Here is a 25,823-nt window from a genome sequence, read left to right on the forward strand (position 1 = left end):
GCACTGTAACATACATAACAAGACTGTAGTCCTAATTGTTCTGGAAACCCAACCTCTGACCAAGTACCTGTTTGGTTAATGTGTGACGTAGGGTCTGCAGCATGTACTAGCAGCTCTAGATTTATTACACCTAGAAGGATGGCCAAAACCAGAACGGCAAAATGCTCTGCATTTAGTCTTTTTAACTTTTTTTATTTGAGGAACAAGTATGAGATACAAATTTACAAATGATACAAGAGTCAGAATTATACTAAATACTATGCATGCTAGATTCAGGATCCAAATACATGTGATCAGGCTGAACAATGGCCCGAAACAAGTAAGACAGCGCACGGTAAGGGAGAACGTGAAAACTGTACTTGGGTTCGTTCAGGTACAGGATGGATGAGACCTAAGCCTTAGAAGCACTTCCCATCAGTGCTAGAGTGCAATGCAGTTGCTATAAAGCCTAGCCCCTTAGCATCATGACGTCCAGAGCAAATAGGGTGCCAGGCTGACTCAGCCACACCTTTGGACTATTCCGTTTAGTTGTTGATTCACATCTGCAGGTGCTTATACAAAACGAAGTTTATCAAAGAATTAAGAATAGGGTAGTAGAGGGACCTGAAACCACATAATGAGGAAAACAGTTAAAGGAACTATTTAGCTTAGTGAAAACCCAGGGAAAATGAAAACTATCTTCAAATATCTGAACATGAACAGCCATGATACAGAAGAGGGATTCAGATTTATCTCGCATGGTTTAAGACGGCAGAAGTAGAACACAATCCAAGAAAACATTTCAAGTTACAAGAAGGAAGAATTTCCTAACAATTTAAACTACAGGAATAAAATACTGTGATGAAGTAGTGAGTTCCATATCACAGGGCATTCAAAATGGTATGTTAGAAGCAATTCATATATCAGGTAAGGAGGGTCACGTATATGTTACATGAACTTTTGATTCACCATTATTCTAACGACAAAATGATCAAGAATCAACAACTCATATGTATATATAAACAACTGGTCTCAGACCAAACAGATTTAATAAAGTGAGAGACTATTACTTCAGAAGTTACATGAACTAAAACCTTTTCTTTTCAAAATGTCCCATAGTTCCCCACAACTGTGAACAGTCTTTCCTGTAATAGGGCATGTGAGGGTACAGTACAGGAGAGGGGGGCGAAAGAGAAACTTGAAACAAAAGAAACATTTTAAAATAAAGTTGCTGCTGTAATTCAACTCACATACACATACTGCATTTTTGAGTATTTTAAAAGCTTAGTTCTTTAGAACTTTGTCTCCTTTGGAATTGTGCAAGATGGAGCAGATAATGGGTTAAATCCAAAAAACAAAAGAGCAACAGAGCAAATCTGACTGCATGTTTGAAAAAGCCTATAAAATGTTACAAGCAAAACAGGAAAGCCTGTGTTAATAATGCATAAACCAAAAGAGAAAAAAAGCTACCCATTTAATGGAATAATGCTTTTATCCTTGCAGTTAAAATGAAATAAACCATGACTATTAATCTAGTAAGACCATGTAAAAATGTAATTTTTAAACATTTACTAAAAGGGGACAGTTCAGTAACCACTCTGAAAATCAAGGCCTGTGTACAGCAGCGTTTAAACGCTAAATACCAATCTCCTGTGTGGACGCCATTACCCACCCTGTCGCCATAGCAACACTAACAGTATGCCTGACTTCAAAGACAAAGATGTAATTTCAGACTTCCAGCAGCCAGAGGGAGCGGTAAGAATATTCTACCCAGGCGGTGTCAGCTGATGATAAATTATAAAAATATCCAGGAAGGTTATGAGGCAGACTGTACCACATAGTCCGTATTCCTGGGGGAAGACTTACATTAGCCAAACACACTGGGAGACAGCAAAAGTAAAACACAAAGTAAACAAGGAAGAATCTCAATGGAATCCGATTTTTTTTTCTTTTCTAAAATTACGTGGTACAGAGTCCCGCCTTTCTTTTCTCTTGTTCCCAGGAGAAAATAAAAATAGCTTCTACCATCCCCTTTCTCCTTCAACTTAAGAGCAGCTGAAGATGTGCAGGCTGTTCTAAGGGGCAAAACCACCTCTGTGACTGCTCCTCCTCCGTTAGGGAAACTCGGGCATTTGTCAGAAACTGTTTTAAGCACAAGCAACCAGCCAAGGGAGCAAAATGGATCTGTGCCCCTCGGCCACAGGAGAGCAGCTGCCCTAACTCTTGGAGCTTTATGCCAACTACCCAATCTAACCCCAACAATCCCAAGATATTTTTGAAACCTGCTGAAGGGAAAACACTGAAAAACAATTTGCCAATTTACAGGTTTTTGTGTCTTAAAAATGAAACTCATAAATGAATAAAGCTGACATAGTGCTGTTTCATGATTTTGCAGCTGAACAGTTTTTAAAAGCACAAGCCCTATAGTTGGGAGTGCCACAAAATTCTGAGTTAAGTCGTTTTCCTAGAAGTAATGAAATACAAAACGTTGACGTTATAAGCTTTTTGAAGATTTTCTGTGAGGAGGAACTACCAAATTACTACGACTTGCTTTTACTGGAAGGAAGTTGTAAATGACTAGACTGGCAGAGAAATGAACAGAAGTAGTTTTACTATATGTTATTGTTTAATTAGAATATGTTAAATTCTTTTTGTTGAATTCTGTCTTATGATTTGGGACTGAAAAAAGTCCAGTTCCCTTACAACAACAGAGTAAAATACAGCTGCCCCTTTTCAGCAGATCTGAAGAATTCGCTCTTTTCCCCTTCGCCCCAAAGGTCTGAAAGGCCTAAAGAAAACGCAGTTGTGGATTCAAATCCGGGCTGGTGTCAAGATCCTTGCCCCCAACTGAGTCGGTGGCCTTTTGTCCACACCCACTCGCTCCAAAGTATAAGGCACAGCAATCAAAATACTGCCAGATTCTTAAGTTTCTTCCATGGCTAGTTAGTGGTGGGGGAAGGTGGAGGGCTATGGGGGGGGGGGGGGGGGGAGTTGAGGGAATCACATCAGATTTGGCCTTTACCGTTCCTCCCCACTAAAGCTCTGAAAGGGGCTACATGGATTAGGGATGTGCCCATTTTCTCCTGAGTAACACATCTCTAATTTTATAACGCACTCAAGTCAAGAGGTACAAGAATAGAGGGGTGGGGGTGGGGGGGATAAGGGGAAGGTGAGAGGTTTTGGGAACGTACAGAGAGATAGTGGATGGGGGAGGGGGGTTCACACAGTGTGATGGATATAAATGATAAATGTCTAAGTTTTGCTTTGTCTTGTGCACCTGAAACTAATTTAAAAAATAAATAAATAAATAAAAGAATAAAAAAAAGAGGTACAAGAAAAATAAATCACATAAATTTTGCCTCAAGATATAAACTGAAACAGTTATATATAGGGTGCCAAAAAATGTGTACACATTTTAAGAAAGCACTGCTTCAGCAACGCTGACCGAAGTGTCCACTTGTCTACATTTTTTTGGGCAGCCCCTGTCTGGTATTAAGTCATTAATGGAATGTTTGCATTGTAAAATTTCGGCTATCACCTGTCTCACCAATTACTCTTGAGCTCAAATTTTACAACCCAGATTAGCAATCGTGTCCCATAAAAACATACAACAGAAAAATGCCAAATTATGAAACAAATTTGTCACCTATCCCTCAAAACAAAGAAAAATAAGTATGAAAGATACTCTTTACAACGGAACTATGTCCGTACTAAGTGACTTTTCATCCTGCTACATATATTATGCTTACAAAACAATTATTTTAAAAAATTACTGTGAAATGAAAACACTCTCAATAAACTACTCCTTTGGACAGAATTACTGGCTTTATAATTTTGACAGTTAAGCAAGTTATAAATAGCCATTCATGCATTCATTCATTCACATATCAGAATGCCTAATTTAGGCCCTGGATAATCATCCCAGAAAATATGAAAAAAGTTCTTTAACACTATAAAAAACCCGTATTCTGGCATCATTATTCATTATTTTCATAGGAGTATTTTATATTTCCTTTATAGAATATTACTTTTTATAAATAATAGAAGAAAAATAATAGTCTTTCCTTCAGAAATTATGTTTTCATTTTATGTTAATAATTACATAACCTCAATTTCTCCTTCTGCCTTGGTAGTCAGGGAGGCAGCCCTAAATTTAATAGTGATTCATGGCACTGTGTCATCAAGGTTTGCTTGCTTCTCCCTTCGTAAAACATTTTTTCAAAATTTGTATTCCACTTTGAGCAGTCTCAACTTACATAAATGTTTTCCTGTAGGTCAGTTCAAATCCTCTTTAGAAGCACATGGATTATAAATTCTATATGAAATCATAGAAAATGAAAACGTTCTGTCACAATGGGACTCTTTCAGTTAAAAGTGGCCATTGGTATATTTAAAAATAAACAAATTTATTTATAATTCACAGGGATACATGTTGAAACAATACATCATTCAAGCTGTTTTTAAACACTGTTGTAGATGAAGAAATCTATATTCTTAAATTTCATTAAAAATCATTAAATTATAATTTCTAGATCATACCTTATATTAGAAACCCACAGGATTAAAAAAATCAGTTAGGGAGGCTAAAAAATGCATTAAATACATTAAACTTTATATATTTTTATTGTTAATGAGAAACTAGGTTTGTAGGCAAATTCAAAAGTGAAAGACTGGTGATGATGAATATAATACACAAAGGCTATAACAGAATAGTCAATACAAATGTTGGGAAAAGTAAAATGTCTTAATCTATTTACAATTGTAAAGTCATATTCTTTTCCTCTATAATTTGTCCAGATGCGGTTTTACTAGCTAGCCCTGCTTGCTAAATATAGTTGACTTATTAAATAATATTTTTCAAAAGTCCCCTATTTGGGATATATAGTTTAAACATCCATAAATACAACTGTCTAAAAGAGTGACACTAAAAAACCAGGACAAGATACCTCCAAGGAGTTTCCCCTTTCAAAGTGCCACCTGACTCACAACAGCATATTTATTTAACGCCATCTAATCAACTGGGATGAAAAAAAGCAGAATTCAAAGAGGTGTATTTCCCATATGAATATTAATATTTAGGCATGTCCCCCCTTGGCTGGTTTGTTCTCTCTCTCTCTCTCCCCCCCCCTCTGCCGTAAATGGATATCTTATTTTCCCTGATTCACCACCTTCAGTCTCCCACTAAAGAAGTGACATCAGTCACAACTGGTTTTTCTTGGACAACCAATGTGGTTCGCATGGTTATCAGTCTGAGAAATCTGAAAACTCTTTGCAAAATCTAAGGAGTTTATCTAAAGCAGACTTCACTGCAAGCAAAGTAGATTTCTATCCATATCTTTGCTTATGCCTTCTTTTCCTTTTCTCTGTCTTCTTTTAGGTGATTTCACTACTCACTGATAATATCACAAGTTGGAAAGCGCAAGGGAAAAGTAAATTCCAGTCACCGCAGCCATTTAGTTAACTACACAAGTCTGACAATGATGGGAAAGCAGACGAGAGACCAGCATTACATTATTGCAATATCAATATTTTTCAATTGTCTATACTCTACATCTGTAATTTTTCATAACTCGTTACCCATGAGATGAATCCTGTGGGATTTTGCCTCTACATCCCACCTCCACCTTCCCCCAATAATTTAGTCTGTGGTACTGAAACCAAAAATGGCAGCATAGTATTGGGGAAATGGTTTTGAATTACAATGTACGTTAATGAAGTTTTCTCACATTCGTGTTTTTCTGTTATGTGGTAAATAAAAATAAAGAATACAAAATCAAAATGAATGCAGGAGAATCCCAGTGTATTCACACCAGCACACTCTGTCCAAAGAGGTTGGTGGTACTTGGGTTCAAAATAGAGTAACAGCAGAGGAGTCAATGAAGTTTCAGCCAAGAGTCAGCAGCCACAATCCCCGTGGCTCCCGTCTCTGGTCTGGGTCTGCCCGTCCTTAGGAAAGGAAGTCTGGGTCTCGGGAGGTCTGGTGGACGGGCAGCCCTGACAGGCCCTGATAGCTAAATGCAGTTTCAAAGGAGAAGGAGGGCAGACAAGAGGGAAGAACTTGTTGAGCACTTATGTACATGGCAAGTACTACACAAAAGGTTTATATATGTCATATCTCATAATGCAAAGGGGTAACGGGAAGTATACAGGCAGGAAAACTAAAGTGATAGTACACGTGACTGCTCAGTCAACATAACGTGCGTATTTACCGTGTTTCCCCGAAAACAAGACCTAGCTGGACCATCAGCTCTAATGCGTCTTTTGGTGCAAAAATTAATATAAGACCTGGTATTATATTATATTACATTATAGTATATTATATTTTAACCGGGTCTTATATTAATTTTTGCTCCAAAAGACGCATTAGAGCTGATGGTCCAGTTAGGTCTTATTTTCAGGGAAACATGGTACATACAGTTTTCAAAATCTGATACACCCAAAAAGGCCCAAATTATATCAAAGTGGCTACAACTTTAATACCTTGCTTTTGTCCCTATAACAGAAGTGAAAAGTCAGGAAAAAAGTAGCAAAAATAATAAAATCCCTCATGAAGTCACTCAACAAAGCTAACATGATCGCTAGTCTACCCAGTGCTGGGAGGCAGAGCTCTCCTTCCGCTGGAACCACTAGCAAGGATCGTACATGACTAAATGCCACTTGAATGTCTTGTATAAAAGGCTTAACATAAACTTGATACAGCCATCACTGCTCTTCTACTTTCGGATACTCAAGACTTCCACAAAAGGGCAAAACATTTCTGTGAAATTACACATGCTGTAAGTATGAATTTTGCAGATTCTATAGATGGTTCTCTGAAGATTAAATGAGAAAATGTTAAAGTATTTTAAATAACAGGCATCCTGAATACAGCTATGTTCTCTTGATTTCTTTATTGTTGAAATGTGTTATAGGAAGAACATTAATAAGTTAGTGAAATAATTCAAATTTTATTATTTTATTCCTACATCTAATATAAAAATCTTAAACACAAGGGGGCAATCAATAAAGATTGTTAAATGCAATTGAACTTTCTATGTAAAGTGAAATCTTGTGTCTTAATTGAAGACGTCAAAATTTGGGCATTCTAGCGACGGAAAACGTAAGTGTAGTAACTATGAAAAGCAAAAACACTTGGGGAAATTTGAGCACATGTGCACTTATCCAAGGATGATTTGAATCAAAATTGACAAAAAACAGTTCTATTTAAAAGAAGAGAAAGTCTTAGGTTTGACAACTGCAGTTTACGAGGACACTGAGGTGTGTTCAGGGTACGTGCACGCAGGCAGCTGCTCTAATAAAACGAGCACGAGATTAACTCTTAACTCCATGTCCGTTGAATTTTTAGGCACGTTTCCTGCCATTTTTGCATCTGTATTTTCACATCTGGGAATTAGGGCTTAAAAAAACTAAATCAAATTAAATACTGAAAAATACACACATATTAAAAACTCATTAATATTAAACCTTTGCTCTGTACGTAGGCAGTGAAATGACAGTGTTTTAAAAACCTGGGGGGAAAAGAGGGGAGGGGCTTGATTTAAAAAAAAAACAACGAGAGAGTTTGCCTTCAGATTTCATGGTAATCTCCCTGAGGCCCTTCTTTCTCTGCTGGGATTTAAAAGTATCACAGAAACTCATGGCGCTCAAAGGGATAAACCATTTCTACAAAATAAAAGAGAATGTCTTTCAAAAATAGCTAGTTAAAACCAAATTCCCCACCACCTCCCACAGTCACATACACTCAAAAAAAAAGATTAAATTTGTATAATAGACTCACAAACACATAAATTCAAAATAAGTTTCAGAAAAGTAGAAATAATGAGATAAAATTAAATAAGGAATGTTCCTCTAAAATGAATTGGTACAAGAACAAAGTCTAAATCATTCAAAAGTAAACAAACAAAACAATATAAAGTAACGTGTCCCTACCCAAGGAAAGGAACATATTGGGATACCCTATCCTAAAATAAAATAAAATGACCAGACATGAATCCCAATTGAACAATATAGTTTCATTTATTTCTTTAGACGGCATTGTTGTCTCACCTCAAGTTAGAAACACTGGAACTGTTGAGTTTATACAAACTCTGATAACAACAGTCTTCAAATCATCTCCAAGAATTTAAATGAACTGGAAAGTTATGGCTATCATTTTTTCACTAGCAATTCCTGTTTATGTTTTACCTCTTATATAGATAACTATACAAAAAAATATGACTTTAGTAGCAAAAATGTTTTGTTTTCTTTCAGAAGTTTTAGAATTCAAGCAAAGTTATTCACGACTTGCTTTTTAATCTCAAAATCTCCGGGTATTTTTTTCCCCTAAACCAACTGCCCACCACCAGACTCCCTGTTTGTCACCAGCAGGACCACACCTCCTGCTCACTCTGCTTAAAAACTTTAAAAGTATCATTCATCCCTCCCTTCATGTCACCATTTTTTTCCTCTGCATTCTCACTATCATCCTTTTTTAATAATGTGACTCACCCTCATTAGTGAAATAATAATAGCCTCCGAGGTTGTCCCCCTGCCTCCAGTGGAAACAAAGGCATCGTGAAAAGGAAGGCTTTGCATAAAGAAAAGGCCTGGTAGTCCCAGACATCAAAAATAGAAGAATGGGGTGGAATCTGGTGTTGAACATGCAAAACAGATGTCACAAAGTCCTGTCTTTAAAGTCCATGCATTTTACACCTGAGATATTATCTAAGACCCTTACTCTGGCCATATTCATTCTTCTTTTACTAGTAGTTTTCAGTGTTAATTAACTGCAATTTTCATTTATATGAAACAAGACATTTTTAAATGGCGCCCAATTTGCTGTTATATATAATAAATGTTATTATTTTGAAGCCAAATTTTCTCCAGATACAGATAATTACAAAAGAACCACCAAATATTTCAGGGTCATCAGAGGGTGTTAACTGTTTCACTGCACTCAATGGCCCATATCCATGGGAAAAATAAAAACAAATGAAGATTCCTATTTACATCAGAAAATTTTAAGCAAGACAGAGTATTAGTTTCAAGGCACAAGTGTCAGATGGGGCCAGGATACTGCTGTGCTGTCCCATCACTCGGGTCATCAGACTCCCACATTCTAGCTGCTTGGAGAGAAGTTTTCACCTGTGGATCAGGTGTAGCTTGTGCCACTGCCTCAATCACACTATTTTGCGCTTTGACAGAAAGAGGAATAAAAAGTAACAAGTAAGACTTGTTAACATACCACTCTACCAAAATCAAACTAGTGAGCTTCAAAGATTTTTACAAAAAAAAAGAAGACACACAAATGTAGAAACGCAGGGGACATTATCTATGAAACTGGCTTCAGGTCATTATAACAAATGGCACTTTTCATGTCGTATATTTCTACTCGTGGTAAGTCTCTGTTTAAAAAGTGCAGAGTTACTCAGCTACTTGATAATGTACAGATGTGAACCTCCAGTGTTCCTTCCACAGGCGTGAAATTAAAACCGAGTAAAAACTATCTCCACAGGGTTCCCGCTGGTCCAGTGGGAAAAAGTATTAAAGGCAGGATTTCACTGTCCTGCAGCTTCCTTATTCGTCTTTTCTACGTGCCCCCCGAAGCCCCCCTTTAGGAGGTGGTCATAAAGACACCTGGTCTCTGTACAGCTGACCCTTGAACAACATGGGCTTTGAACAGTGCAGGCCCACTTATATGTGACATACGCGTATTTTTCAACAATACACACAGTCCTGTCAATGTATTTTCTCTTCCTTATGATTTTCCGAACATTTTTTCTCTAGTTTACGTCACTGTGATAATACAGTACATAACACATACACAAAACATGTGTCAATCAACTGCTTATGTTATTGGTCAGGCTTCCAGTCCACAGGAGGCTATTAGTTAAGTTTTAGGGGAATCGACAATTACACATGGATTTTTCACTGTGCAGGTGGCCCTAATCCCACGTTGTTCAAAGGTCAACTGTACTTCTCAGCTTTTCACATGACTCTTTCCCCTTCTCCCTAGACTTCCCTACACTCAGATACATAAGGCTCCCAAACGGATCACATGGGGGAGAAGGGGAGCTCTGCAATCTCTGAGATGTTAGAAATAGAGGCAGAGTCCACAGGAAGGCCCGTGGCTATCCCATGGCCTGTACAAAGAGGCTACGTACTCAGTTAGGCAACCCCAAGCCCCTACATATGTTCCAAAGCAAATGGCACCCAAGAATGGGAGGGAGAGCAGCAAGGGCATACATGAGCCATCCACTAAAGATTGCACGGTGGCTGCACTTCTCGCATTCAAGTTCTTCACGAAGGCAGAGAGTTCACTTTCATCGGTGCTTTTTCTTACATACTGACAACGGCCTGTAACCTAACACTTACCGAAGGAGTTACGGCATGCTGTGAGATGGCCGCCTCTGACATGCAGTTTTTCAGAAAAGGACTTGAGGGTCCTGAGACATCCCAGGAATTGCTCGAGACCAGAACTGGAGCAGAGACTTAGTGCGTGTACAATCAGCATCATCGTTATCGTTAGAACAATGCTCCAGGTCAGAATGTACTATTCAGTCAAAACAAAGTCATCAGTCCTTCCATACAACCATGATCAGCTGTTCATTTTCATTTTTGTGAGAAGGAGAAAAAGGCAAGTGATATAAACTACTTCCAACTAATTATGCTTATAATGATCTGATAGTAAATAATACTAGTTAAATATTTATGTCATTCCAGTCTAATAAACAGGTACTATTTAAACCAAGAGAACTCTAGAAAATTAGCTATCAATAAGAGAATGCCAAAATTTATGTATTTAATTGTAGAATCAATGTTCTCACGTGTACTGAACATGGACAGAATGTACACACGCACACATACAGATTCCACTACCAAGGAATATACTCTGGACACTTTAAAAAATTCAACTGATAGCCTGATAATGAAATGAAGTGAAAAGATAAGCACATCACAATCTAACATTGGATAAAATTTAGGTCCTGTAGAAAGAGACAATAATAGTACCTGGAAGCTTCTTTTTTTTTTTTTTTTTAACAGAATGTGTTATGCAGAAAAGTAGTTGAGAAAGCTTAGTCACTTTTTTTGTGGTTTAAAGCTTTTTTCCCCCTCTTTTATTCCAGGCTTAAACAAAGTTCAGTGGGGCATCAAACTGCCTGTTTTAAATTACAGTCTGTATTTTAAAATAGAATGCATGCACGGCATGTTTCTGAAGCTAGGGGGTGGGAGTGTTATTCACGGAAAATTGAAGGCTTGTTGAGTCAATAATCTTCTTTCACACAGTAACAATTTTCAGCTAAAATTTCTTGACCCAAACAAAGGAAAACAAGACCATTCAGTTATTTTACAACAATTTAGAGAAGGCAAAAGAAAAAGATGAGAAAGAGAGAGGCACCTCTAAAATCCCACGCTGTGAGGGAAGAATAGAAGTTTTTGCTCTCACGTAAGAACCTTCTCTACATATATTTATTTCCTCTCCTAAAGTGATAGTTCTTTGTTTTTCGCGATGGTATTTGAAGGCAATGCTAGCATCGTCTCTCCTGCCTCTGTTAAAAATAAACACTGCAGAAAGAAGGATTCTTGTGGTAGCATTCACGATGTTTGTCAACCATTTCCAGCTCTCCAGTAGGAATGCACTTCCTGCGCCCTTATGATTGGTAGTGACTAATTCTGGCATGTGAGTTAGGAGTAATGAATCCCTTGCACATCAGTGAAAGACCTTCCAGAGTGCTGTTTTCTCTCTGGGACAGGGACTGCCAATGTTCAAGTCAGTGGCTGCTCTATCCGTCTGTGTCCTTGAGTTACTACAATGAGCTGAAACCCTTCTGGAAGCTATGTTGTCCATGTAACAAGAACAAAGAATATACTTTTGTTGTTTTAAGCCTCTGAGAAGGTCTCTTTGTTACTGTAGAATAACCTCGCCTAACCTAACTGATACAACTCTAACAGATAGCCTTACAGGCTCCCATGTATACAGGTGACTATGTCACACCCAGCAGCCTATTACAAGTTTGACTACGTGAACCAGCAAATCCCTATAGGATACAATGCCAGGTCACGTTGATGCCTTCACCTAGACCCTTGCTATTTACCAGAAAGTCAGAAATCAGGTACAGAAGAGGTGACACAATTGGAACTCTTGCCAAAGACCCAAGATACAGAAAAATTAAGTATCCCCTCAATCTCCAACACGTGATTTCCAAGCTATTTCAGGTATAATTGAGCACATCACATCTTGGATTCAGATGCTGTGACAGCAGCAAGAATAAATACGCATTCTGGAACTTTTCCTCCCAGAAGCCACTGCTTCACCGCACGCACATCCCTCCCTCTTCACTTGGCTGTTGGGGATATTTCTATTTAAGAATAAAATCAGTGGATTTTTCTTTCCCCCCTAGAGGTGGAAGTTAGCATGTTTCTTTCAGACTTAGATAAAATACAACATTTCAGATAACCTACAAAACAACTTTTAAAGGATTCTGATTATAATTTATTATTACCTTGGTTCATCATAATTTGAATTTACATATATATATATATATATATATGTATATACATACATTTATATATGTAAATACATATAAATACACATATATATAAATTAGACAACATGAGTGGATATTTACTAGTCTCATTGCTTCTGCTTTTCTATTACAATTACTCTCATTTCTGTTTTCTTTTTAATCTTTGTTAATATGGAATCATATTTTATGTGCTTGAATTTATATGAGACATGGAATGTTTGTTCTTTTATTTCACCTGCCATTATTTCATGAATTCTTTTCTCTATTTCTACATAGTCTTCACAGATTTTCTCCTATTTTCACTGGAATAACTTTCATTAGGTTGAAATTCTGCTGGGTTAAATGATGTGAAATTACCATTTATAGGTCAAAAATGGTCAAACAGACTGTTACATCAACACGACAAAATTTTCTTAACTACTCTTCAATGGTTGAATATACTGATTATTTACACATTTTAACCCCAGAATAAATTTGCTTTAAATCTTTTTATGCATTTATTTTAAAATCTGTTTTCTTAGTGTATATTCCCAGATATGGGATTGCTGCCTAAAATGTTTATTCTTCCCTTTATTCCTCTCTGGTGAACTCCTGTGTATATGATGAGATCCAATCCAAATGGTCCTTTACCAGGGAAGACATCCAGTATTCCCCCAGGCTCTCTATGATAAACACTGCATTTTCTGAAGCACTAACTGTTCCACAGATCCTGAAATTTTAAGTTTGCCAATTTGCTTTCTACAGTCTCTGAGCTCCTAAACTGACAGTTAATAGTAAAAATAGTTACCTCCAGACCAATAGAAAAATAAACACAATTAAGCAGTCCGCAAATGTTACTATGAGCTCCTGCTGGTTACATATCTCTTGTTTTATACAACAGATGTGTGCCTTCAATTACCTACAAAGTGAAAACCTGTAAATTAAAATCTATTTCCCACCTAACTTGAGTAAATACCATGTTTCCCCGAAAATAAGATCTAGCTGGACAATCAGCTCTAATGCATCTTTCAGAGCAAAAATTAATATAAGACCTGGAATTCTATTATATTATATTCAGTATTATATTATATTGGTATTATATTATATATTATATTATTATTATATTATATAAGAACCAGTCTTACAGTAAAAGAAGACCGGGTCTTACATTGATTTTTGCTCCAAAAGACACATTAGAGCTGATGGTCCAGCTAGGTCTTATTTTCAGGGAAACACGGTATAATGTAAAGGGCACTGGACGCCTTAGAATGGCCATGCCTGTGTGATCAGAAGGCAGCCCTCTGACTCCCCCAGATACCAGCAAATAGGAGGGACACTGAGGAAAGGCGGAAGGAGGCGTCCTAGCCCAATATGCCAAGCACTGCTGTTTGTAGAAACAGAAACAGCAGGTTAGGATGAGAAAAATACCCCAAGCTTCAGTGGCTTTTTCATTCTAGCATAAAAAATATTAAAATTAGAACTTGCAGGAGCTACAACGCTGACAAATTCCCATGCGAGAATTCCTCACACACGCTGCTCTTCGTGGCTTGTACTGAAAGCCCAGCGCTACTGCTCTCCTCTTTGTGCCCAGAGAGAGACCCTCCCGTCAGAGAGGCTGATGTCCAGGTGTGGTTCTGTGTCTATGTGAACACAGACCTGGGAGCTGCATACCGCCCGGCCTGCAGAGCCACACAGGAGGCTCCACGGCCTCACCTAAGTCAAAAGCTGGGTCAAAACCTTCCAGTCCCACATTTGTTATGGCAAAATGTGTATGCTGACTTTTCTATTAGCCAGGAATATCTGCATTTATCATCCCTAACTTAATGAGCCTCATTTATCAACTATAGATCATAGTTATCCTTCTATTATCAAAACCAATATCCTGCAAATCAGTTATGTTTCAGCCACTCTTCATCTCCAATTTTGTCTAGTGCCTATTTTTTACAGTGCTTCGTCATTAATTTTTTTGGAATTGACAGTCCCATAAAATGGGTTGAAATTCATTTCCCCCATATATTAAATGGAAATCTTCAGAATATTATGTGAAAAAGTTTTTCAGGGTATATGCTTAGTTAAAATGTGTTTTTAAAAACTAAATGAATTTTTTAAAATAACACATTGCCACTAAGCAAGTATCTCAGCTATTATGAATTTAGAATTATCCATTTATTTTAACAGGACTGAAGATCTCAATTTAGAAACTTCGCACACAAACATTGATTTATTTAATATTTAAAAAGAAGTATAGTTTGCTTTTAATTTATTCAAACTTTCCATTTATTTAACCTGCCTTTACCAGGAAGAAATCCAAACTGATGAGATTTTACTGAATATTCATTTACAGAACAACTATCTAAGTGGAAGATTGTTTTGGAAGAGGGAGAAACATTCCTTCCCACTCCCTACTACTTTTTTACTTTGTTCAGGTATTATCCTCTATTTTCAAAATGACTACCAATATCACAAAAATTCTCCGGGGAATAAAATTATATAACTTTACATCTTAAAAAATATTCCATATTGTTAAACAAACATTTGTCACAGACACTATCATTTTCCTAAATTAGGACTTTCAAGTAAGGTCTGTAGGTGTTTCTTTCCAACTTAATCCAAAAAGAATTGATGTCTCCATATAGAATAGACCAGTGACTAAAATTACATTTGAGAATATGGTGAATCCGAGGTAAAAAAGGGAAGTATTATATGGTCCGTTTAAAATTTCTCCAAGATATCAAAATGTGTTTCAGTTTCGAAACTATGCCAGCGATTCACTGTATCTACAGATGCATTACCTGCCAACGGGCCATCCTTCAGAGACTCTCCTGAGCCCTTCACAGGGGTGCTCGCGGTATACAACCCCCGTAACTCCAAAACTCAACACACTCTAACAACATACAGAGAACACAGAGAACAAACAGCTTACGTCTTCAGGTGCACACAGGGATTATTCATGCTTGAACACCGACATAAGGGGACAACAGATTAGATTTCTCTATTATTAATTTACAATTTTTTAAATGTTCAAAATGATTCGAGAAGGATCAATCAACAAAGAGAGCTACATTTTTAACCTTTTAAGGACAATCATTTAAATCATTAAGTGCAACATAAAAATAAAAAAAAGTTTGGAAAGAGTCCATTCTGCAGTCATGCATCTAATTCTTTCCTGGCAGATCTTAACTTTTGCACGAACCTACCAACTAACAGGTTAAGATCATCTTAATTTGTATTTCTAGTTGGCTTGAGAACTTAGTAAAAAGCAAAACCCAATTAATAAACACTTCACCTAGCTTTTTCCAACAGTTTCCAATGGTTCACAGGAACTGTATTACCAAATCTACACACTACAAATGTCCCTATTAACCTATCACCAATATTCATATATGCTTCCAAAGTACATGACCTTTTACCCCCACGCAACATAAATGTTATTAAAGACTAAAAAACCAAACGCACACAGAGTATTCTTTTTCAGTTAAGGCAGATCATTGTATGCTCTGCTGCTAATAAACGACCCCCAAAGAATATTCTTGGTAATAACATTTTCCAATCGTTCTCTTTCTGGCTTCCAATATCCTGTTTAACACCCTCTATTTCAAAGAACAACCAGCATTTACTACCTCTTTCCTTTCACAAAGGGCCAAAAAAACATATGTTTTATCTAAACCTGAATATTTCCTTCTAATTGCAAACTCAACAAAAGTGCCATAGGCACTATTCCACAGGACAGTTAGGCTTTTTTACTAAACTGGTTAAGATCAAAACCTTTTCATGTCAACCACTTTAGATATTTCCTATTTAAGGAAGAAAGGGTTACAAAGAGGTTTTTAATGACCTGATGGGCCTTTTCAAAGGCTATTAGAACATGACTGCTCATATTCTGTATCTTAGGTAAACAGAATAATGGATCTGCTATTTGAAATACAACTGATGGCAGGCCTCTCTGAAGAATAAAACAAATGAGTTTCTAAACTGAAGAATATTTAACAACTCTCAAGATCCCTGGAAGATGAAGCACTATTTGCTTAGAACAAGGAAGAAAAGAAAAAAAAAAATCAAGCCTTTGTCTTGTTTACTTGTTTTTATACATGTTTATAAATATTTTATTAACAACATATCTATGTATGCTATATTTACTGAAATTATTATTACTGTTTCTGTCAATTTATATTTTACAATTAAAAAACATGTATTACTAAGAAGGAATGTCTCTACGCTTTTAGCTTAATTATCCAAAAGTGCCCAATTCTCCTTCCCTTAAAGCTCAAGTTTACCAAGTTAAAATTCAAGTGCAATTTTACTATAAAAGAAAATGTTTGCAAGAAGAAAGCCACACGGCCGATACAGAGAACACACTGGTAATCCATTCATATCTGTAGTGCACAGAGAACAGCCTCTACTGGTGTCAATTCAATACCTTGGAAAAGAGCCTTTAAGAAATTAAAAGAAAATTTTGAAACTGGGGGAAGAATGTATTTAAAAGTTTTTAGATAAATTCTATTAGGAAAATACTTACTCAATAAAACATAATAAATACTCTGAAAAAATTCTAGTCTAATAGGGACCAACACAGCTATAAAAATAACTGCAATAAAAGGGTAAATACTACATGCCACAAGAGATGAAAATAAAAGACTGAACAATAAGTACATTAAATTATATTTCGGGGGCTATCTTAGAATGTAAATTGAGATGTACTCAATGTTTATAAAATAAAGGAGTTAAGTTTATAGCATTTTTTAGACCTTTCCACTGTTTATTTTGTTTAAATGCCAGCTTCATATCATATCAATATTAGAAGTAGGAAAAAAAACACAGAATACGCTCAAATTTTAAGTGATAATATTCCAAGGAGACAGAGTTCTTTAAACTAATTTTTATATCACATGCTATATGCTAAGATTTGTTAACAATGGTAATACGAAGGGTATGTAATACATAAGCTAATGTATGTTAACAGCGGTATGATTAAGAGGTTTAGAAATAAATGGACATTATTTAGGAAGATTTGTTCTGAGATTAGGTCTGAGTGCATTAAGTGAAAAGTAAATGTTACTGGCCATAGGCCCAAGGCAACAAGAGGACAAGTATTAATTTATCAGGCATTTGCTTTACGTGGATGATCTGAAGATGTAAGTCAGCTGGAAAACATAACTGCATTAGGTACTAAAGATCACCAAGAATTTACTGACATACAAACACAGACAAAGATCAGATCAAACAATGGTGAGAGGGCAGTTTACTGAAGGACCAAATTACAGATCTGCATAAGGATGTTGGAAAGGCCCTGACTTCTTGTAATGGAAAGTTAACTGCGGGACAAACGTGTGCTAAAGAAAATATCACACATGTAGAACAGTATTACACAATCTATCTCACAAGCAAAACGGTTAAGAAATAACTACTTGAAAAGGTTCCTCCTTAGAGTCACATATAAAATGGATGAAGACTTACTAATTATACATTAGAATCACTACACCACATTTTAAAAAATGTACAAGTAATGCCCACAATTTCCTTAGTTCCAAATTACAAAACTAGAGATTATAAATATGATGTATTGTCTTTAACCTTAAATAAAAAGAAAATACATCATTGACACTAAAAAGGGAAAAACGCAGCATAAATCTACAAAAGACCCAAGAGCAAATTCAGATGTGAAAACAAATTCAGTTTCACAGTACCTACAGTATCAAATCAGCTAATTTAGAGAGCTGAAATAGTTAATAAAAGTAACACTAAAAATACTTGATATTACAGCCATACAGAATACAAATAAATCTTTCCCCCAAACTAGAATTACCTTAATTGTGTACAACTTACTGATGTAGCATTCACGTAAGTAAAAATGTATTTGTATACTTCATATAGAAACTTTCTACACAAACAAAGCCTGTTGAAAGAAAAGTGGTGCACTACCATTCATTTAAACAAGCCAATTTTCATCTTACAGATTGGGGGCTGGGGAGGTAGGTACACCAGCTCATCTGTGGTTTGTCTCTCGTTCAGTGACTGGTGCTTCTATATACTCACCATAAAACCTGGAAACTTTGCCTTTTTAAAAATACATTATTGAAATGTTATTGAGTCAATCAGCATCTTATTTATCTGTGAGTTACAAAAAACAGAAAGAAAATACCAATTAGGGCATTTCTGTTTTTCAATAGTTTCATAAGAAAATTTATATTATGAGCAAACTTAAATCCTCTGAGAAAGTAGATAAGGTAAAGATTAAGGAAGAAAGTAGCCATTATGTGACATATATACAAATACAACAATTCAGGAAAATTTAAAGTACTGATGAATATATTGACTCACTTCTTAAAACAGATCAACTTAAAAAGCGTCATCCCAGAGCAGAACTCTTCAGTCAGTTTTCTGGAACTTCCACGCTTCATTTCCTCCCTAATTATGCTCGAGTTAGCTGAATGTCCACTACCCACTCCAATGCAGAGCCATGAAAAGAAGCAAAGCCTACTGAGTGACACCCAAGTTCCAATGGCTATGAAGACAGCAGTACAATGCAAACTATTGTGGTAGCTACACAGGAAATCTGTATCATACACAGCAAAATTGCCAACATATATGATAGTATACATCACCAGCCAATGACAAACCTACAAAGTTAGGCTTCTCTTAAAACACTATCTGATGGAAGAAAAGTGGAATTCATTGTCCATATGCTTCCCAGGAGTCAATTTAAATTCCTAAAACCTGAGCCAATTTCCACATATTCAGCAAATGTTCCGTTTATCAATAGTGTTTACATACAGATACATACACACACACACACACACACACACACACACACACACACACACTCTCACTCACTCACTCACTCACCAAAGCAGTCAATTATCTGCTAAAGAAAAAAGCTTACAGCATAAAATACAGACTCCATCACCTTTTTCATTCCTTTAAAAACCAAATAACTAGACAGTAAATACTCCACTGTGACTAAAAACATGACCACAATAAATTTCACCCACCTTCCACCACAGAAATAAAAGCTGTAAAAATTAGTTTCAAAAACATGTGCATCAAATTCAAAAAGATACTGGATCTCCTGTAGCCATCACTTACCTTCTTCTCTAAGGCTACATATAAGTTGAAAATGGGTATAGCATGCATGCCAAATGTCATATGTAACATTCATTACAAATGCTTATTCGCGAGTGTTCAGAAGTAATATAATAAATCTTACTCAATGTGAACATATTTAATATCGTGGTTAGCCTAAACTCCCATCTTAAATAAAATTTCTTAATAGAGATTAAGCAATAACAATAATTCTTCAAATAAAAATATTTTAACAAGAAAATATAAAATTGTGCACAGATGTATTCTTTTAGTTTATAAGGAAAACCTCATTTAAATTAGGTTGCCTGTTAAAAAGGCAAATTAAGCACAGATGAACTATTTATAAGCATCAACATGATACCCTATAATACAAATACAGCCACTACTTTATTCAATATGTATCTCAACCACCATACAGTATTCACTGGTGGAAATACTTATAAGTTGCTTTTTCCAATTTTAAACTGAAATATTTTCTTTTGGGTGAAAAAAGATTGGATGATCTCTCGTTACATAAAGTCCCAGAAGAAATTCAAACTACCACCAGATGGTTTCTCTCATTTATACCCATTGCTGAGTGGGAATTCCTTCATGTTTGACGCACACAGACACCTTCTTTGGTTTGTATCACTACCAGAAAGCATCAGGCTAAACAGAGTGCAACTGGACTACAGAAACACCTTTCTGCAACAAAACCCATCAGCCAAATAAAACCTTCCAACTGGACTCAAGAGACATACCTACAAATGAACTAAATGTACCCAACACTACATAGCTCCTAAGAATGAAACCCTAAAAAAAAATAAATCACAAATATATCTGAAATCTAGAAACTTCTCTCCTAAAGCCTTAATATAATGTAGAAGAAACAAAACAATAGCTTGTGTTTAAAGTCTTTAACTCGTGTCTTACTGGTAAACTTGATGGTCTTTCTTGTTGTATCAGGTTCAAGTCTTCATGGTTAGGTTTTCCAGGAGCCAGAGGAGGTTGAGATCTAGTTCCATAGCCTTCCTGAGACAGGTCCTAAACAAACACAAACACAAAGCACTTCATAAATATCTCAATGAGTTATAAGCTACTACCAAAACCCAGTGAAGGCTTATTACAAACTATTGATTCATGTTACATTTAAGCAGACATATGCAATATATTATAGTTATCTTTTAAAAAATATTTTACCAAAAGCAAAAACAAAGACAAAAAAATAGTGAATTATCAAGAGCAAAAACATACATATAATTAATAATTAAACTTATTATAGAACCATACAACTCAAAGACTGTGTTTGAGCTTTGCAGGAAAAAATGAAGAAGGAGGTCAGCTACAACCAAACTCCTTGTATTTTTTTTCCCAAAATGTCTTTTAAACCAAAGCAAACCAAAAGCTCATTTTATTGTTTAATTCTGATTTGGGTTGAACTGCCTTTAATATTAAGTTGAAAATGTTAAAATAATTAATGAAAACTTTATTATCAACTGACTTTTAATATGCCCTCTCAGTAACCCACAAAACAACATCATTATTAAGCTCACAGTATCCTGGGGTTTCTACAAAACCAATAAACACTATGTATAGAATTCCATATGTTCACGTGGCATAGTTTCCAGAGAACCACAATAAAGAATAAAACAGCAGTGGGGAACAAAACACACCCCAAAAACCTGCTGAGGTACCAAAAACTTATCATTAACATGGCCTTTCTGGCATCCTGTTGAACACTTTTCCAGGATGTATTCTGCATGGTTTCAGTATTGTGCTGAAATAGTGTTATACAAACCAAATACCACACCACTGCAACTTACTGTATACCAGATCTCTAGCTGTTTAACTACGTACGCTCAGCTCCTAACCATTCTAGCGCCATTTACACCCCAAGTCACGCTGTAGGACCGAATGTGAAATACTTATTACAGCATGTCTTAATTGGCACTCAAAGTTGAAGAACAGGTTTCTGATTGGAGAAGAAAAAAGAATGGAAAATATCACTTAAAAATAAAATTCTCTCAGTTTTCCTCTCAGTTTAAGTAAGTGTTAGAATTAAAGAAATATGATATACACGTTCTAGTCCTGCTAAATCCTCAAAATATTACTTTATGAATTAATGTTTATTTAAAAAAATAACGTTTATTAATTGAAACCCTATAAAAAGCATCTGCTGCCCCACCCCTTTCTCACACAGTATACACTTAAAATTACATGGCTTCTGAGGCCAAGAGCCTGGACCAATAGCTAGTACTACAAACTAACAAGCTGTACAAGCTGGATTGAACTAGCCTAGCGTTTGGTGTGACCTACCTTTAACAGGCGCTAAGTAAAGAGCACAGCAACAATCCAGCATTTCCCAAGCAACCCTACACAGAGAGAGAGACAGAGAGAGAGAGAGAGACAGAGACAGAGAGACAGAGAGAGACAGAGACCGAGAGAGACAGAGAGACAGAGAGAGAGGCAGCGCGAATGATATTAACAGTACTGTATAACGCCCAGTCAGTAGTATACTTTTGTAAGAGATTTAAATCCCCGTTGTCCAGGTTTTTATCTTAAAAGAGGTGAGGTCTCAGTGAGCACATTCAGTACTTCAAGGGGCAGCTCTTCAATCTGGTTGCCAGTAGAGGGTAACTATTAGGCTGTAGAGGAGAAAAGCCGAGGCTGAAAGATTACTACCACTCTCACCGCCCCTGCCCCCCACACCGAGTTTCTCCCGGATCCCAGACTTCCACTTGCCACGCGGGCTTCCCGCTGGGTGCCCTGCAGGGTCCTTTAGATTAACAGCAAGGATTGCAAATCAAGTAGGGCACAAGGCCTCCATTCAGGGGCCGTCACCCTGTTACAAAACCCCCACAAAGGTGCAGGACGGCCGCACAATAGGCAAACAAATGAGCAGAGCCGCCTGCTCCTCAAACACGGGCGTGTGCGAGCCCAGTGAGTACAGTTTACGGGCCGGCGGTGCTCAGGTGCTGTTTTGAGTAAACTTCAGTTAAGAAACAGGAACAGGCTCACAGGCCCTGTGCTTATTATTAGCCTTTTACATTTCCTTTTATTTTCTCTTTGCAGCTAAATGACCCGGTTTTTAAAAGAGCTGAAAAAGCCCACCACAACTACAGTGAGTACACATGTCAATCTGGGTGCCGTCCCTCTAAAATAAGCAACACTGGATTAACAGACTACCAAAGCCCTCAGAAAATTTCACTATGACTTTACATTTCACTTTTTAAGGCTTTAAAGGTTCAAAATAGGTAGATTCCACCAAAGTCTCAAACACTATACTATTCCTAACCACAAGAGGCTTTCAATTATTAAATACAGTTGAAAACAAAACCAAAACAAAATTTAGTGAGAATGGCTGAAAAGGGGACTTGTTCTGCCTCAGTTTATGTTTGAATATAAGGATTAATTTAACTGAGAGAACATCCAGAAAAGGTACCAAGTTTTAACCCAAAACAATCATCATCTATAGGTATATTACTTACACTGGGACTATAAAATCTATGCTTGGCAGCTTTAATAAAGTTATAAAAGTTATAACTCATAACAAACCTGAGCTTTTCCCCTTCAGAGCTATATTTACGTTCTGGTATGTACTTATTTTCACCTCAAGAAGAGTAAAGCAGGAATAAAAAATTTAATAGATAATAAGAGGGCAATGTCAGCATCAGAAATATGTTCAACATCACATTTTATAAACAAACAACTAAGCACATCTTTACATTTCTAAATAATCACCGCCATCTTTGGTTATTTACAAGTTTAAGCCAGTGAACACGAGCTTGTACACCAGTTTACACACACAAAGTGTTCCTTCATTCATCTGCCAAATATATACAAAGCCATGACTGTTTAAAAGAATATCATACTGTGATAATACAGGTAACCTCCACTTTTCCAAAGTTCACTTTACGCCACTTCACTTTTACAAAAGACCAACATTTGTACCTGTTTTCACTAAGTAAAAGAAATCTGAAGAGGTCTTTCACTTTTGCCAAAAAAAGTGAAAATAACGTTCAGCGTTTGTTGTGCAGCGAGGCATTACAGAGGCAGCACGTACCCCACACCCCAAGCGAGGAGAGTGGCCCCACCAAGTTCCTGCCCCTCGAGCTGTACTCAGCATCTCAGCATCATCCCCCAGAGCTTGCCTGGCGCCTGTGAGCATCTGTGCTTTATCTTTAGCAAGACATGTCCTAAAGGGATCACTTCTTCACTTTACACTATTTCGGCTTAGGAGAGGTTCCCTGGGAAAACTCCGCTTTTGGACAGCGGGGGAAACCGGTACCGCATTGCAGAAGAACCACACAGGGCAATGTGGTTTACCCCTTCAAGGTTTTTTATCAGTATTAACTTTCTTCATCTCACCCACAAACTTTTAACCATTGATGGATTCTGGTTTTAACCTTCTTTACGTTATGAGTCAAAGGTAAAATGGGAGACGGACACACAAACAACAAAAGTGTGAAAAGAGCTTGGGGAAAGGTGCGTACACGTTTATTTCAGAAGTTTTCACTTGGGTGTTTCTTTTCACAAATGTCAGTAAGGACCACTCCCTTTGCTGGGTATAACCTCTGACAGTGTGAAGCACGACCGCAAGGGAAACCCTGGTGTCCCACATACATGGCAAGGAAGGATACTAAGATCAAAACTGTCGCATGGGTCTAAGTGTGAAGGCCAAGGTCATGAGTGCTTCTGTTTTAGCTTATAATGAAATGTATTCAGTAGTAATGGTAACACGAGACTTGGAAGAAAATATAGAATCAAATGTCAAGGACTCTTTTAAAAAATTAAAAAGGGAAAATATTGCCATGGCATTAGTTCGAAAGATACAATGAGACAAACAACGAAAAGGAAGACTGCCGTGTCCTTCCCAGAACCCCCTCCACAAACATAACTGCTGACAACTGTATGATGCATTACCAAGTGTAGATACGAATTTAAATCCTCTTTCCTTTAAACACAACTGGGACATTTTTCTGTACATGGCATATTTCTGGTCCCTTAACAACATACTGCAGCACTCATTCTATATCTGCATCTAAACATCTACTCTATTCTTTTTTTTATGCTACAGGTATTGCATCATTTGTCAGTGCTGTGACTTAGTCAGTCCCCTAGCGGTGAACGTGCAGGTCATCCCCCGCCTTCCCTGACTTCGTACTACGCTATAACAGACATCCTTGTGCATACAGCTTCATGTGAAATATTTCAGTAACATAAAATCTGCACAAGTGGCATTTCTGCCAAACGGCTGGTACATTTCAAACTTTGATAGAAACTGGTCAAGTGCTCTTAAAGGAAGTGTCAGTGTGCACTCGCAGTCCATCATTTTGGAACCAAGAGTTACTGAAGGTTTACCTTATCATTACAATATGCCTAAGACATTATAAAAAGCAGCAAACCCAGAGCAGAGACGTGGTGGGAGGATTGGTAGACAGTCAGCAAAAATCAGAAACAAACACACACAAAAAACCAAGAATTTAACAAATGGGGCAGTGGCACTAAGAGGTCGGGGACGAAGTCCAGAAACTGGCGAAAACTTATTGTCTTCATATTAGGTGGGTGCAAAAGGTATTTAGGTGGGTGCAAAAGGTTAAAATTGCAAAAACCACAGTTACTTTTGCACCAACCTAACAGTCCTGCAGAGAGCTTCGCATCTGAAACAAAAAGCTCCAGGCAGCCACCCGGGGTTCTGGAGCAGGAACACGTGACGATTCTTGTTATTTAAGAAAGGTTTTTCCAGTAATTAAACGAAGTACAGATGTGCCAGAAAAAGGAAGATGGCTCCTCTTACTGTTGCAACACTCCAGAGTGAGGCGATGGGGATCTGAGTAGCCTTAGAACAACAGCCGGCAATATCAAGGTCAGAATCATTTTCTTGCTCCTTTTCTCTCCCTGCTTTCGAAAGTCCTATCATCAATTCCAACCACTAACAGGGAGCAGAAATGGTCCTGCCAAGCAAGGTATGTGGCAGAGGAGGAGGAGGATGGGATCTCGTCCACAAAGGACACGCCTGATGGCTGCACAGCGTTGCCAGGTCACGGGAAATCATCACTCTGCTCAAGAAACAGCGTGCCACTGCCCGCTCTGTGTTCAGTTTGTAGTTACATACATTTAAAATATCCTTTCCAAAGGAACGCAATATAAAACTATAATAACCACTTCAAGAATGGCACAATCACCCCCTGGCCTCCTCAGAAACGCCCCAGTGGGCATGTCATTAACAAGCACAGGAGGAGGCAGGGCTCGGTGGCAGGTACTGTGCACAGTCCCTCCACACAACCGTGCTGGGACACA

General features: G+C 37.2%; 1 protein-coding gene across 11 annotated transcripts in view; it reads right to left on the reverse strand.

The window, feature by feature from the left end:
- Positions 1–25,823, reverse strand: part of ARID1B (AT-rich interaction domain 1B) — a 398,476-nt gene that overhangs the window by 226,307 nt on the left and 146,346 nt on the right. For all 11 annotated transcript variants that reach the window (XM_074333745.2, XM_074333741.2, XM_088795342.1 and 8 more), the window contains one exon: positions 20,457–20,567. In XM_074333745.2, coding sequence (XP_074189846.2) covers positions 20,457–20,567 — 111 coding nt within the window. The remainder of the gene's footprint in view (positions 1–20,456; positions 20,568–25,823) is intronic.

Source organism: Rhinolophus sinicus, chromosome 2 (assembly GCF_057876585.1).
Source record: "Rhinolophus sinicus isolate RSI-liver-muscle chromosome 2, RSI-T2T, whole genome shotgun sequence".
NCBI classification, from domain to species: Eukaryota; Metazoa; Chordata; class Mammalia; order Chiroptera; family Rhinolophidae; genus Rhinolophus; species Rhinolophus sinicus.